At 40.4% G+C, this 14329-nt stretch overlaps 1 protein-coding gene across 3 annotated transcripts; it reads right to left on the bottom strand.

Moving 5' to 3' along the window:
- Positions 1-376: 376 nt before the first annotated feature.
- Positions 377-14156, bottom strand: Anne (polyamine-transporting ATPase anne boleyn). 3 transcript variants are annotated; one of them, XM_083104555.1, is made up of 11 exons: positions 13634-14156; positions 7262-7346; positions 6946-7173; positions 6743-6867; positions 6345-6501; positions 6031-6235; positions 5589-5927; positions 4538-5492; positions 3941-4460; positions 3519-3700; positions 377-3429 (listed from the first exon to the last, which is right to left on the bottom strand). In XM_083104555.1, the coding sequence occupies exons 1-11, from the start codon at positions 13731-13733 to the stop codon at positions 1997-1999; spliced, it is 4329 nt and encodes a 1442-aa protein (XP_082960681.1). In that variant the 5' UTR covers positions 13734-14156; the 3' UTR covers positions 377-1996. The 3 variants fall into 3 exon arrangements, with proteins under 3 accessions (XP_082960681.1, XP_082960680.1, XP_082960679.1); XM_083104554.1 differs by lacking the exon at positions 13634-14156 and adding an exon at positions 7738-10035; XM_083104553.1 differs by lacking the exon at positions 13634-14156 and adding an exon at positions 7738-10037 and having other exon boundaries at positions 6743-7173.
- Positions 14157-14329: the final 173 nt, after the last annotated feature.

Genomic DNA, 14329 nt, shown 5'->3' with positions numbered 1-14329 from the left:
TATATATATATATATATATATATATATATATATATAAAGTACATATATATATATATATATAAAGTAAATAGATTTGATTGACAGTGTTATCATTATTGAAACAATTGAAGTTTTAATAATATATACTCCTGGACAAAATTAACGCATAATTTTTTTTTTTTACTTTTTCTTTAAAATTTTTTGTTAAAATTTATTAAATATCAACTTTCAAAGAAAAAATGAAAAAAATTATGTGTTAATTTTGTTGAGGAGTAAATATATATATATATATATATATATATATATATATATATATATATATATATATTACGCAACAAGAGAAGAGTAACAATGAGAAAGAGAAAAAAAAGAGAGAGCGAAATGAGAGTAAACAGTATTTACATTAAAAACATATTTCATTTAACCGCTACTTTTCAACACAACAAATAGCGTTTAAGTATCTATGTTCCGTTGCACATATTTCATATAAGTACACATTTACTTTGACATAGTTAATTAACAATACGTATCAGCTCCGACGATCTAACTTATCAGTATCTCGCTTTGGCCTATTTTAACATCGCAAAATATTCAAGAGATAATTCTATCATCATTAAATCTAATATATAATACGTATTCTCCGGTAGCCTCTGATCTCCCTTCGCATCATTATATATCGCTTCTAGCTGCTAAAATAATTCAATAATAAAATTTTTTGTAGTGGAATGATTTTGGAAATGAATGTTCGGTAAATAGAAATCAGCAACGAATCTCTATCGTAATTCGCGATCATCATTCGTAATTGCCTGTCAAATCTCATCGTTCCGGAAAATGCAAGAGGCGCGTATACACGCTCTAAATAAATGATTATTAATCATGCTGCTTTGAATAAAAAACGTAAATATAAATTTCAGGCTACAAAATGCATCGAGAAACGTATCGAGATGCTCGGGAAGAATAGCGGCTCCAGACAGTTGATGCTAATTCTCCTAGCTAAACACAATAAGTAAAGACGATTAAGTCGCGAGTTCGCTTAAGTATTCGCTCGAATATGATGTAAGTGAAAAAAGACATCATCATTCGAGTTGCGTTCGAAATTCTCGCTCTGCTTTAAAATCTTGTGAGAAACACATATATATTTGTATAATTGTCTACGTATGTCCTTGAAATATAAATAGCTGCGTTCCGTCACGTGGAACGAATTGGTTCCTTCTTGTGCGGAACTAATGTATATAATATTTGTCGCTACAATTTTTTTCTAATTGTAAAGATAAATAATAATAATACTTTCTCGAGAGTTGGCATCGCTCTCTCTCTCGAATACTAATAAAGGAAAGGACGAAGACAAAGGAGAGCTGGGTCAAAAGGGACCCTGATTTGAGTCAATAAATATAAATAAGCCGAAGCTAGAATATTTAGGAAGTTAAAAAATGCTTATACAAATAATACATATATATATAAATTACACATTAAGTATCAATTACTTCTAAAAGAACGACAGTGCTCTATAGAAGAGAGAGAATAATGAGATGAATCCAAATTAATCATCTAGAGATCGCCAGTAATGAGCAAACAGCTTTAATTCTATTCTAACGTTCGGCTTATTCGTATCACTCATGTGACTTAAGTAAACGTCGTTAGTTATCCTAGATAATCGTGGATACCGCGACAGACTAAATGCATTAATTCAAGATTCTCCTAATCAGCGAGCGCCATTCCTTCCGTAAACCGTGTTCTGGATATTATACAAGGACCGGATAAAAAGAGAACTTATAACAGGTAAGTTACAATATTATCCGGTGTTCAAACCTTAGAAAGTGCTGCTGCATCAGATTTCTCAAATTATGATTCTTCTCAATCACAATTAACAAGCTGTAACGCCCTAAATACGCCAATCGACAATGGAGATTGCGCTATACACCGCGAGAATATATGCCTCAAAATAATACTCTGCATTAATTAGCCGTTTTATCGATACTCAAGTACCTCTTGAACGGTCTTTCGAATGCTTCAGTCCTCAGGACGGCAGGATATCCAACTCGAGCACACTTTGAGTGTTGGGCAACACTCGATCGTTGCTCTGATGCACCAGGACGTCCTTGAAGTCTCTCAGCTTCTGCGGCTGAAGGGTCGTGTTGGGATTTCTGGGAAGCGTGGCAATGGGATTGGTATTGTGATTCATGTAGGGCTTCTCGTAACGATTGATGCCGTTCTCCGATTCCGAGTTGTGCCGTCGTTTCGTAGCGGGTTCCGCGTTCGATTGCCTCGGCGACGAATCCTTGTCCTCGAAGCATGGCACCGTTTGCATCGACATCGTGTTCCGGCAGTCGTCGAAGAGAGATCGGGGATTGAGAGTGACTTCGCGAGCGGAACCGAAATGCTTGAAGTTGGCGCAGATCGGCGGCGAACTGTTCATAAAGCTGGTATCGGTGGGAAGGCACGGTTCAGCGATCCGTTTTTCAATCTTGAGCTCGGTGACGTTCTGTCGGATCAGTACATTCGGCGCGGCTTCCGGTAACGGTTCCTGAGAGATCGGCGGCCACTTGAGATCGCGCGCCATATCGCGCTCGATCGCCAGGAATTTCCGCCGCGACTTATCTACATCGTGCCAACGATAGCGCAACTTGCTGAACACAAGATACTCTACAAAGAGATACTCAACTAATATCGCGATCACAAAATTTATCCCGCCATAAACGACCAAAATCAAGCGGAAGCTCAGATCGTTAGGCAGCACGAGCTCGAATATATCAATGAGCCACTCGAAGGGAAACATCGCGAGGTAAGCGGAAAAAAGAGTTAGAAAAACAAAGGAAATGAGTAGACCATAATTGGTGAAGAGAGACTTTCTGTACGGCGGTCCTTTGGAGAACGCCACGGCCAAAATGATATACTGCATGGAACTGACGATGAAGATCGTGTAATTCTCCGAACAGCCTACGTCGTCTTTATCCTCGTGTGCGGTCACGTTGAATGGCACGAACCAAGACATCTGTTGTAAATGCCAGAAACTGATGTACTGGAAGAACGCAACGATCAAGAGCTGGGTGATGAGACTGAGTATCGGTGACGTACTGATGAGACTGTTGAGTGGTGCCATTTTCACCAATGGGCCTTCGTAGGCCTCGGTACGGCCGAAGAAGAAAGCGAATAATGAAATGATGAAGAGGTCGATGTACAAGAACTCGAAATCTGTTAGATTGGACTCGATGCCGTAGAGGAGCATCACCGAGATAAACTGCGTGAGCGAATAGGCGGCCATGTACTTGAAAATGCCAAAGGATGTCACCAGCGCGGCGCGACCCTCGCGTATCACTGTCAGAACGCTGGAAATGTTGGTCTCGCGGCTGGTAAAGGGCGAGGCGACGGAAGACTCCGTATCCGACAAGGAGATTCCGGTATGTGCCGCTTTTAACGCACCGCAATCATTAGCTCCGTCCCCGACCATGGCTGTACAAAAATTTTTTGTCAGATCGGCTAAGCATTTATCGCTTTAATAAAGGTATATTATACTTTAAACGTTGCATGTTTACACTTACCAACGTAATAGCCTAAGGATTGTAATTCCTGAACCAGTTGTTGTTTCTGATCCGGCGACATTCTCGCGAATATGGCACCACGAGTGACCACCTTCGGTATCAATTCCGGATAGTATTGCTTTATCGAAGCCCATGTTTTACCCGTCAATGCAAACACGTACTTATTTTTAGAATATTGTACTCTGCAATTATAAAATATATAATATAATAATATACATAATAATATAATATAATAATATACATATAATAATATACATGTATTTTATATTAACATATAATCTATGTATATATATTATTTTAATATAAAGAACTACGGCTCTCATGTGAGATATAATGTTGTATTTTTTTTTATATCTGCGCAAAATGATGATTTTTTTATTCTAATAAATCTAATCGCAATGCTCGGAAAAAAAGGTACTTACTCATCTGAAAGATAATTTATATCGTTTTCCAATTTAGTGTTGCCAAAAGAGCCGCTCTCGACGGTTTCCAAACTAACCACGCTGTTCAAATCAGTCATCTCGCTAAGATCGGCCTGGCCATTTGGCGAAACCGGTGATGGTTGACTATCGCTCTTCGTGAAGTAAATTTGCGGCTTTAATAGATTCTGCTGAATCGCCGAGACAGCAATCACCGGCATGCCCGGTTTCACTATATCGCAATCCCTGGCTACCGAGAGGGCAGTCAATATATTGTCGCCCGTCACCATTACCGTTTTGATACAAGCAGTATTCAGCTCGGCAATCACCGGCGAAGTCTCTGGCTTTAGTCGGTTCTCCATAATTATAAGCGCCAGGAAATTCAAATCCACTTCGGCGGCCTCGCGATTTATACGTTGCACCTTAGCGTACGGAAGACGGTTTAGAGACTTGTGCGCGATGGCAATAACTCGATAACCTTCGGATGTGTATTCCTGCAACACGGCCGCAAAATCCGGAGGAACTATAAAAAAAAGAACGAAAAATGTTGTCATTTATTTCAAGACATGTAGAATTAAAAAAATAATCATAAAAACTCACTAGATTCTACTTTCGAGAGACTAAGAATCATCTCCGGACTGCCCTTGCAATAAAGATCGTAATGATTAGCGCCCAGTGTCCTGGTAATTACGCTCATCCTTTGAAGACTCGATGTGAAGGGAAATTGCCGAACGATGCCCACCTCCAACCTCTGCTCGCCAAGTTCCGTCGTGGAATCACTGAATGCAGCATCGTGGAGATTGTTGAGGGATATAGCATCAATCACGTCGGAAGACATGGAGTTTTGTCGACTGTGTGTCCCGCCCAAATCGCTGGGCAATCTTTTGAGAAGCTTGGAGTCCTTTGCCGGCTTGACAATTGTCGGGAAGAGCATGGAGAACTTGGATGTGTCGGATACGTCGGGTTCCTCCAGCGTCCATCCGGTGGATTCGAACATTTTCAGATCGAGCGGATCACCTACCAGCTGATTATCGATTATAGTGATCCCATGGCACGTAACCATCCCGATAAGAGTCTCGGACAATGGCAGATTAGCAATGTCCTTGACCGGCAATTGAAACTTTCTGTCCGAAACGGTCACTACGCCCCACATATCCAGACCATCCTCGGTCAGCGTTCCAGTTTTGTCGAAGCAAATGCAATCGATAGACCCGGACACGTTGATCGTTCTCGGACTCGTGCAGTATATCTTTTTACCTTCCAATCTACGTTGCGCTACAAGACGTCCCACTGTCATGGCAGCTGGCAAGGCTGGCGGCACCACGATAGTGATGAGATCTAATGCTTCCAGAGCAATGTGACTAGCATGAACGCCTCTCATAATTTTCGTTACGATAGTATAGATGACGCCGATACTAGCTATGCATGCCAATAATATGACAAACTTGTATGAATCCTGCTCGAACTTGAAATCCACGGGCGGTGGATACATGATGGACCGTACCAGGCCGCCTTTGCTGGTGTTGAAACCTGTTCTGATAACCACCGCCAATACCTAACGCCACAAAACATATGCGATGTTTAAGTAATTATATAAATTTATAGAAAAGATATATTTTCAGTTAACGTAAACGTCGAAAAGCCAACGTACTTTTTCGCTGCCATAATATCTTGTCTGAATGATTTTGGTTCCGCAGAAAAGTGTATGCCTGGCGTGCTCTTTGGTATCGTATATCACATCATTGGAGGAAGGAACAGGCGTTTTCGTGACGGGCACGGATTCTCCTGTCAACATGGACTCGTTGAGAATACAATTGCCTGTCAGCAAGACGGCGTCGCATGGCATTAGACATCCGTGAGACGGGATGACCAAAAGATCGCCAGGCACTAAACGTTCGGCCGGTACCGCCGCTGTTTGGCCGGTCGTGCGGTCACGCATGACAGTAGCGACGTCGGACGAATGCACTGTCGATCGTAAATTTTGTTGATTCTGTGAAAAGTGAGTGAATTGGTTATTTTGATCATGATTAAATTGAGACTGGAAACTTTAGCTTTTAAAATGATGAGCAAGAAATTAAAGAAGAATGACTCACCCGTCGTGTCTGGAAAACTGCCATCATGATGCCAGCGCTTGACATCGCGAGAATGACCATGGCATAGTAATAATAGTCGTCCGCGATCCACAGACAAAAGCTGAATAGTTGGAAGACGTAAAACGGATTAAGCACTTCGAGGCAAAGTAGCGTGAATATGCTCTTTACGGGAATCACGATCTCGTTATTGCCGTAAACGTTACGCCTGTCAACATAAATCATTCAATTAATTGTACTACTTGCATGCGAATGACTGTAATTGGTCTGCACATTATGACGTAATAGTCTTGTTAAAAGATTGATTCGACTTTTACCTCATGTACTGTTCTTGGGAATCAAGACCTTGCGCTTGATGTAGTGTAGACGTCGGAACGTCAGTATCGAGACCACGCAGCTTCAAAAACTCGGATCTTTCCGGGTCCCACACATAAGACAACTTTTTGCAGTGGAAGGTAATGATGGATGGCACCTCTGAAAATATCTCCGTATTAATTATATTTGAAAGCTGCGGTCCCTTAATAGTAGCCTCATCTCTAGCCTTTCAAGTTTAATTTAGTAATTAAAGTTTTTATACTCGATATAATCAAATTGCATCTATTCTATTTATAAAGCAGACATCATAAAAAATTTAATCCATATACTATACTTTTTTTAATTTTCTCTCTCTCTCTCTCTTACTTTTAAATTATCGACATACTGATAATTCACTTACGTTTAAACTGACCACCACAAAGATGTACGGACAACATCGGATAGGTTTTCTTCTCTTCCTTGATTGTTATTGTATTGCCATCCCACGCTTCATCAATTAGAGATTCTTCATTGAAGGATTTATTTCTGCAGGACAAAATGACGACTGTTATCATCACGATTCTGTTGATATTGAATCTAATAAATATGAAGAATATTACTGACATAATTTCCCGAGCGGTCAAGATTCTCAATTTCTTCACGTAATAACTCGTGTGCTTCCCTTGAAATCTTTCAATCAACAAAACAGTTTCCGCTTCCTCCAGAGAGCATTTGGAATGAGTGATCTGGAGCATCAGATGCGGTACCCAATGAAAAACCAGCCTCAAAAGGCCTCCGGTGATGATAATCAGGAACCAGACAATAATAGTCCATACGCGATTCCGTCTGTAGCTGATAATGGATGGGGAAATTAAACGAATTAGGCGCGATGAAGAAGATTTCACTTTTGATTACGCGACATAATGTGCGAATAGCTTACCCATAAATTTCCATCTGGTCTTCCTCGCCGGGATTAACGTAATCCACGCCATTCTTTAAATGTAAAATACCATTGGCCCTGGTACCTGGAAATGACGCCAATAACATTACAAATGAGCTGTCATTCGCGCATCGATCGTTCTACGAACGTTCACGTGTTCATCAATCATGGATTTTATTAGGCTATTACTTTCTCTTCGTGTTTCGTAAGACGCTTTACTTGTTATCAAAGACATGAAATACGATATAGAAAGCGCATGCAAAACACGACATACTTTCGACGACGACGATGTCGCCGAGTGGCTTTTATAATCCCGATCGTGTTACATTATGGAGAACATGAGAGGAAATTGTACGGTTATCGTCAAGACTAGTGACGTGATAAAACGAGATTGAATGGGCTAGTATGTTTATTTAATGTCAACGGAATCAATGATTCGAACAAATTACGTTTATCTTTGCTTCCTCGTTCCTTACCCTCTAACAATTCCGTTTTTTGTTCACGCTGATGCTCGTTCGCAATAGTCGCGTTGCGACTACCAAAGACGCTGTAAGCATTTCTGGCGAAGCTCAGGTTCAGCTTGCTCGGCGTAGGCGGCATACTCGCGATTGAGAGAATTGCGAATCGATCGAAACGTGATAAAAAGAAAATTGGACGCTCCAAGAGATGAAAATTCCTTTACGTTACTCTTGCACGACGTCTTTTTCTCTCTTTTCCTCCTCGTCCTTGATTGATGAGAATCGAAAATGCAGATTGCAAGGGATTGACGGACTTTCCCTCGACCTTCCTCCCACGCTTTCTGCTATCTTCACTATTTCATATTATTTTAAACACTAGCCTTAATGTCTAAAGGATATTATTGTCTATGTGACAACTCTTGAAAATTGCTTCGCTTATTGCGCGACAGAGTTTCGTCACTTCTATGTGACTGAAAGTTCAGCCGGGACGTAGAGACACGAGGGGGAAGAAGAAGAGGGAGAATGGGATTGCCGAAGACGATCGGTGTGTTGCACGGTACGACGAGATGCGATGAGAATCGCTCCAACGTTTGTGTTCTTGGGGACGTTAACCCCGTCTGCTACCGACACCGATTGCCCGCCATTTCGGGGTCCCTCTTCAAGGTTCTCGTGGCGGGTCTCGGTGGCGCGTTCTCCGGCATCTGGCCGGCATCGAGCTGACACAAGCGACTCGACGACGATGACGATGACGTAGGTATTATCCTACGGATATCGAGAGCGATTATGATCGTCGGAGGAGCGACAGGCGAACGAGGTTGCTGACGAGCGAGTGACGGTAGCTGGTGCTATCGCTTCGAACCTGCCCTCGGTTTCCTGGATTCGTGTCAGTCGCCGGGATCGGTGAGCTTTCGCCAGCCGATTCGAGGCGTGATCGCCGCCCGTTCACCTTCGCTCATGCCGCGTTTCAGGCACACCAGGTCCGAATCTGCACCCCTGCCTGCGGAGCCGCTTCGTAGCGGCCGCGGTTGCGGCTGCGGCTGCGGTGCTAATGCTAGATCGCGGTAACGGCACGCCGTTACTCTCCTCTTTGTCCCGCCTTTGCTCCCCGAGGATAACGACGACCCGGGATCCGTGCGACCGCACGCGGCCGCTAAGCTAGCTCCTATCGCCTCTCTTGTGTGCTCGTGCCTCCCTTGTGCTGCTCGTTGGCGCGATCGCAAATACATTACGGGTTATAAAAGTATCCGGGGTTGCCGTCGGGATATCTCGATCGGCAGAAAGGTCGATGGTTTCTCACACGCGCACTATATGTCCAGCTTTTCCTCCTTGAAGAGTCTAAGAGTTTGTTCCTTCTGAGGATAAAATTATCGAGTTTGATCAATCTAAATGAACGCAGCTTTTTCTCCCGATCTAATCGATCGATACGAGGAATAAGATTACGCGACGTTACGACAAAGAATGGTTTTTCAGGCTCCACGAGTCACGAATCTATTAATATACTAACGATTACGTCAATAGTGACGTCTCAAAGATAAGGAATTCGCATAGAAACGAGAAGAGACTTCTCTATGCGGAAAACATGGACACGAATCTGACACTTTTGCGAACGCTCGATCGTCCTCGCGGAAAAACGATGACGCGAAAATCGTTTTGTTGCGCAATTCTTTCAGATGATCCGTTTAAACTCTTCACCCTCCTCGGGACTTCTAAGTACAGAGAACATGCGATAGTTTGTGTCTAGCATTTTACTCATAGTGCCGGTACACGTTACCGCTGACGCGTGGTAGTATGTCCCGGTCCTGATCACCCGCAAATTAGGAAACGGAAAAGAAAAAGCCACTCTCCTGCGAAAAGTCACTTTGCGCGCTGATGTTTCTTCGGTGTGGCGCTCATCCGTGGTGCGGGATTGTCACCTAGCAGATGGAGATGCGATGCTACGCAGAACGTTCGTTCCTCGGCACCTGCCACGTTCCTCCGCTTATGAGCTGCGTGCAGATCCAATTCGCAAAAATGTGCTCACGCTAAGATGGCGGCGTTGCGCAGTCGTTTCGGAGCTCGGCTCCGAAAATGCTGATCCTCGACTGGCTGCGCGACAGATACTCCTCGCGAGACTACCCGACGATGTCGCTCGATCGATCAACGAGCGATTCCACCGAGAGGCTCCACCGAGAGAAGATTTTTCACCAACGAACACGCGATTGAAGAGCGCGAGTTGACAAACTCGGGTTTGGCTGCTCCGATTTGCGATCAGTCTCTGAACGCGAGTGAATCGAGTAAATCGCCTGGTACGGTCGAGAAAGGAAGACTTGCGCCCTGAGTCGTAGCAAACTCGATTGCAGGGACGTACCTAAATAGGGCGCTTTGCCAAAGCAAATCCATGAGTTAAGCGGGGTTCAACGCTCCAGCAGCGGTGACTATCGACTCTTCGCGCGCTACATTCTTTATCATCATGAATGACGCAGTGATTCACAGCTTATTAACAGAGCGCAAGATAAGTTTTTTTATCTAAGTTATATTTATTTCCGTAAAATTCCGCGCCGAATTTAGAGAGCTAAAATAACGTTGTATATGGAATATATCGTATCATCGGTTGTGCAATACTTTTTAATTCAATATTGCAGCATAGATATCGAGCAAATATCGATTATAAGATATATAGCTTATACGTGACAAGTTTATCGCAATTTTATCGTCCGATATATTGTTGATCATTTAAAACATATTGTTTCATTCTCATGAAACATTTATCATGACATAAATTGTATGATATGTCATCCAATTATAGGGTAAATAGTTTCAGCTTAATGTGTTTTTTATTGTTATTCCGTATGTGATTAACTCTTAATTGGAGAATGACAAGAGAAAATTATCGTGTAAAGATTACTTTCGATTCGAAATATTAATATAATTAATATAAATATTTGTGTTTGCTCCAAAAAGACTGAATAGAAGCATGTGTTACATTTTTTTTAGGCAGCTTCTATCCTTGTATAGCCGCACCTGGAATTTCCCCTACCAAACGAGCTGCTCAACTTATAACGATGACGAGCGTGAAACATTGCCGTCGACCATGACTCATTTTTCGCAAGTGCCAACGCAACCGAGTGTTTCCTCGTCACCAATTCCTCTAATTACAATTCTGCTCTAGCATTCACTTTCCATCATAATTTGGCTTCCAGTTGCAAGTATATACTGTCTTTCTTATGTCCATATATCGTTCTTGGCCCTGACCATATTGGCTATCTTCCTCGATTCAATTCCGTCTTCTCGTCTTGCACGCTATTGTTATTATCCCCCCGTTCCCCCGCGTCCCACAAGATCCCATCCTCGGAATATCGAACGAACAGGCCCTCGTGGATTATACCTTGTTCTAGCTAACTCATCGTTATCTTGACAACACGTGCTCGAAATATCATGTGTTTGAAAAGCTGCATTCTTTAGCGAATCGCTATAAGCCGTTTCGGAATAACTCTTGCTGAAAGCCATTCAATGATGCGAATCTTGACAAAATGTTTAATTGATAAGTTTTTAAATTTTGAATTTTTATTTAACATTTTTACATATTTATATTGTTAAATATTTCAATTTTTATTTTTATTTATATAAACACCTGAATGTCAAGTTGTCAATAAATGATTAAAACGGCGTCGATCGTAGATGTTACGAATAAATATTCAATAACTCTTCAACGAATATTATAAAATTGCTTTCATTTGCAAATGAATGGTTCTCTTTAGATAAACAGATAAGATTGCGTGAGCACTTATTCGCAGAAACTAACACATTGCGAACTCTCGGCACGATAAAAATCGTAGGCCGTATTTCACCGTTTATCCATATGTAGGATCAACTTTGTTGCTAATTACGCTTTCACGGTAATTACGATTGTGATATTTTCGGAATCCTCGGTATAAACTCGTGATTTAAGTGATAATTAAATATATCAGATGAACTAGCGGTCTTTATCTGGAAGCGATAAATTCATAAATCGCTGACAAAAACAAGAAAAACAAAGAGATATTTTTGAGGAAAGAAATTCCGCAAAATGAATAAATTCTTCTGGATAAAGATAAAATGGTTAACGCGATGCTTTAATAAAATGTTAAACAGGATTAAAAGATTGTCGACGATCAAACGCCGAGACAACGTTAGCAATTGAGCAATATTACTTTTGTCTAAATCGATCGCGATCCATAGGTCGAGGACAATATCGCTCGTTAAATTTATCGTACAATTGAACAATTCGATAGGAATATAAGCGCAATAGTTATTTTAAAAATTGCAAATGTATATAAACATATATAACCTAAATTTTATTGACATACGCAATAAAATATACGCATCTAACTAGAGAGAATATCAAATTAGATTATCAAATTAATATTTAATTAGGAAGATATATATATTTTAAAAGATTCTGTCGAAATCGTGCGGAATGCACACAATCTTGATTGGTTTGAGTTAGACTTAAATGATCAAGCAACTTTTCATTCACTTAAGAGAAATTCCGTACTTGGTTCTTGTGTCATAACTAAATCTGAAATGTCAAATGTAGAATCGCTAAATTACGTAAGATCAGAAATACTTTTGAAGATGATGTATCCACATCGCGTGCAAATACCTTGGACTATGATCATTATTTTAATTGCATCCTTTTTTGTTGTAAATGAAGACAAATTGGCGGAAGAGAGTAGACGATTTATATAATCTCTTTCCATTTCTTATATTTTTTCTCTCCTTCTTAAGCATTATCATTATACAACACATTCTTATCTTATGTCTTATTATTATTATATAACATTATAATTATACATCATAAACGCCATATGACTTGAGGTCATTTTGCGATAACAATTTATATTTGAAATATATCATCTACATTGTCATCACTATAAAAATAATTCATGTCACATGAAAATTATTTTCAAACTAAAATATTTGATGAAAATTGTTTAATAATTAATTAACATTTTTTAATAATATTTAAAAGGTTTATCTTTTTCTGAGATAATGAACTCTCTCTCTCTCTCTCTCTGCTGACAAAGTTCATCAAATATTCGATGGCAACGTGCTTACTCAAAAGAATTGTAAACTTAATTTCTAGAATTTATTGCAAAAATATAACTCCAATTAGCTATTAAGAATTATCAACTCTTTTCTCGTTGTTGATTATGTTTTACAGCTATTTTTAAGCATGGTTGTTATTGTTTTAGATAAGTACTGTAGATAAGTCTCTTAAAAGTCTGAATATGTAGAAAATGACAAATACATTGCTATTACAATTTGCTGAACACACACACACACACGACACTTTGCAACGACTAGAACACTTTCTCTTTTAATTCATATATCTTCGTCACTAGTTCGTTTTGATTACAACATTATTTATATATTCAACACGTGTCTAGTAGTTTATCGGTCAAAACTTGTAATGCGATAATCATGTGTCTTAAACATTTGCAAAGATTGCAACATGAAATTATGTCATCTCATGAATAATTAAACATGTTATTGCTCATAAATAGGAAAAATAAATATGAGTGAAAGTTAGTATAAAATGAGATTATAAGCTTCCAAGATATTAAAATAATGTCTTAATATTTTGAAGCTATCAAGTTCTCTTTAAGACCGAAAAGTTTTGCTTGCAAAACTGCAGAGATTCAGAAGCTGATACGTAATGATACATAACATTAACGATACATAACAGAAAACATACAGACAAAACAGAATAATCAATCTTTTTAAAGCGATAATTGCGATGTGTTAAAGATTCCAGTCACGAGGCCGAAAGACCAATCACCGGAGATCGACAAGCGGAGCAAATATTTGATATGACAAAGAGTTATGAAACCAATGTTTGGTGCTATAAATCATGCTCCCGTCTCATGCTCGAATAAACGATCGCAAGTCTTACCATTCGCTGTTGTACCCATTTTAGTGTTATACGAAGATGGACGGCAGGTTGATGCGACTTCTCTCATCGTTCTTGAGGACGATCCGTTTCTTTGCAACATGCTTTTAATCTTTAAAATCGGATTGTAACTCTCACTATGTATTGTGTTTGCGAAATTATTTAGACTTGTGGAATTTGGTGTAGAAGATGGAGAAGGAAATTTAAAATTCAAGGGATCAGAGAGACTGAAAAGGAAGCACCTATTTTCTCAAAAACTAAAATTCACTCCTACATAAAGTTCAAGAGAGAGATATACACTTATATTACTTCGTATTTCGAAACGTCAATGTCAAATAAAGTTTAATCTCGAAGTAATGGAAGATTATAAGACTCCCGTGCGTCGAGTTGGACACCCTTAGAGCATCGAGGAGGGCGCGTGTCGCGACCGATCCCTCGCGCGCGACGCGATCGCGCGATCGGGAAAGCGACGACGGTTCGACGACGACACACTAAACGACACTGCGCTCCGATTCATAGTACTTCACCGATCCGTTCTCTTTCCACCAGACGACGTATGTTTCCACCGCCACCGTTGGCTGAAAGTCGCCGTCTTTCTTATCGTTGAGATACTCGCGCCAACCGATCTAGATTCCGCCAACACGAAAGCGTCGATAGCGCTGAAACGAAAAAGATCGTGATCGAAGGTCGTGACTTTCA

The sequence above is a fragment of the Camponotus vicinus genome, unplaced genomic scaffold, assembly GCF_025532165.1.
Source record: "Camponotus vicinus isolate PSW18456_S1 unplaced genomic scaffold, iyCamVici1.0 SCAF_7, whole genome shotgun sequence".
Classification (NCBI taxonomy): Eukaryota; Metazoa; Arthropoda; class Insecta; order Hymenoptera; family Formicidae; genus Camponotus; species Camponotus vicinus.
This window is presented reverse-complemented; position numbering and strand designations above follow the sequence as displayed.

Bases quoted from the DNA above. Each gene is read 5' to 3' on its own strand.
- Anne (XM_083104553.1), bottom strand. From the start codon at position 7,861: ATGCCGCCTACGCCGAGCAAGCTGAACCTGAGCTTCGCCAGAAATGCT. The intron at 6,502-6,742 runs GTAAGTGAATTA...AGATATTTTCAG, and splicing joins TTGTGGTGGTCAGTTTAAAC to AGGTGCCATCCATCATTACC. The intron at 5,493-5,588 runs GTACGTTGGCTT...TTGTGGCGTTAG, and splicing joins GATATTATGGCAGCGAAAAA to GTATTGGCGGTGGTTATCAG.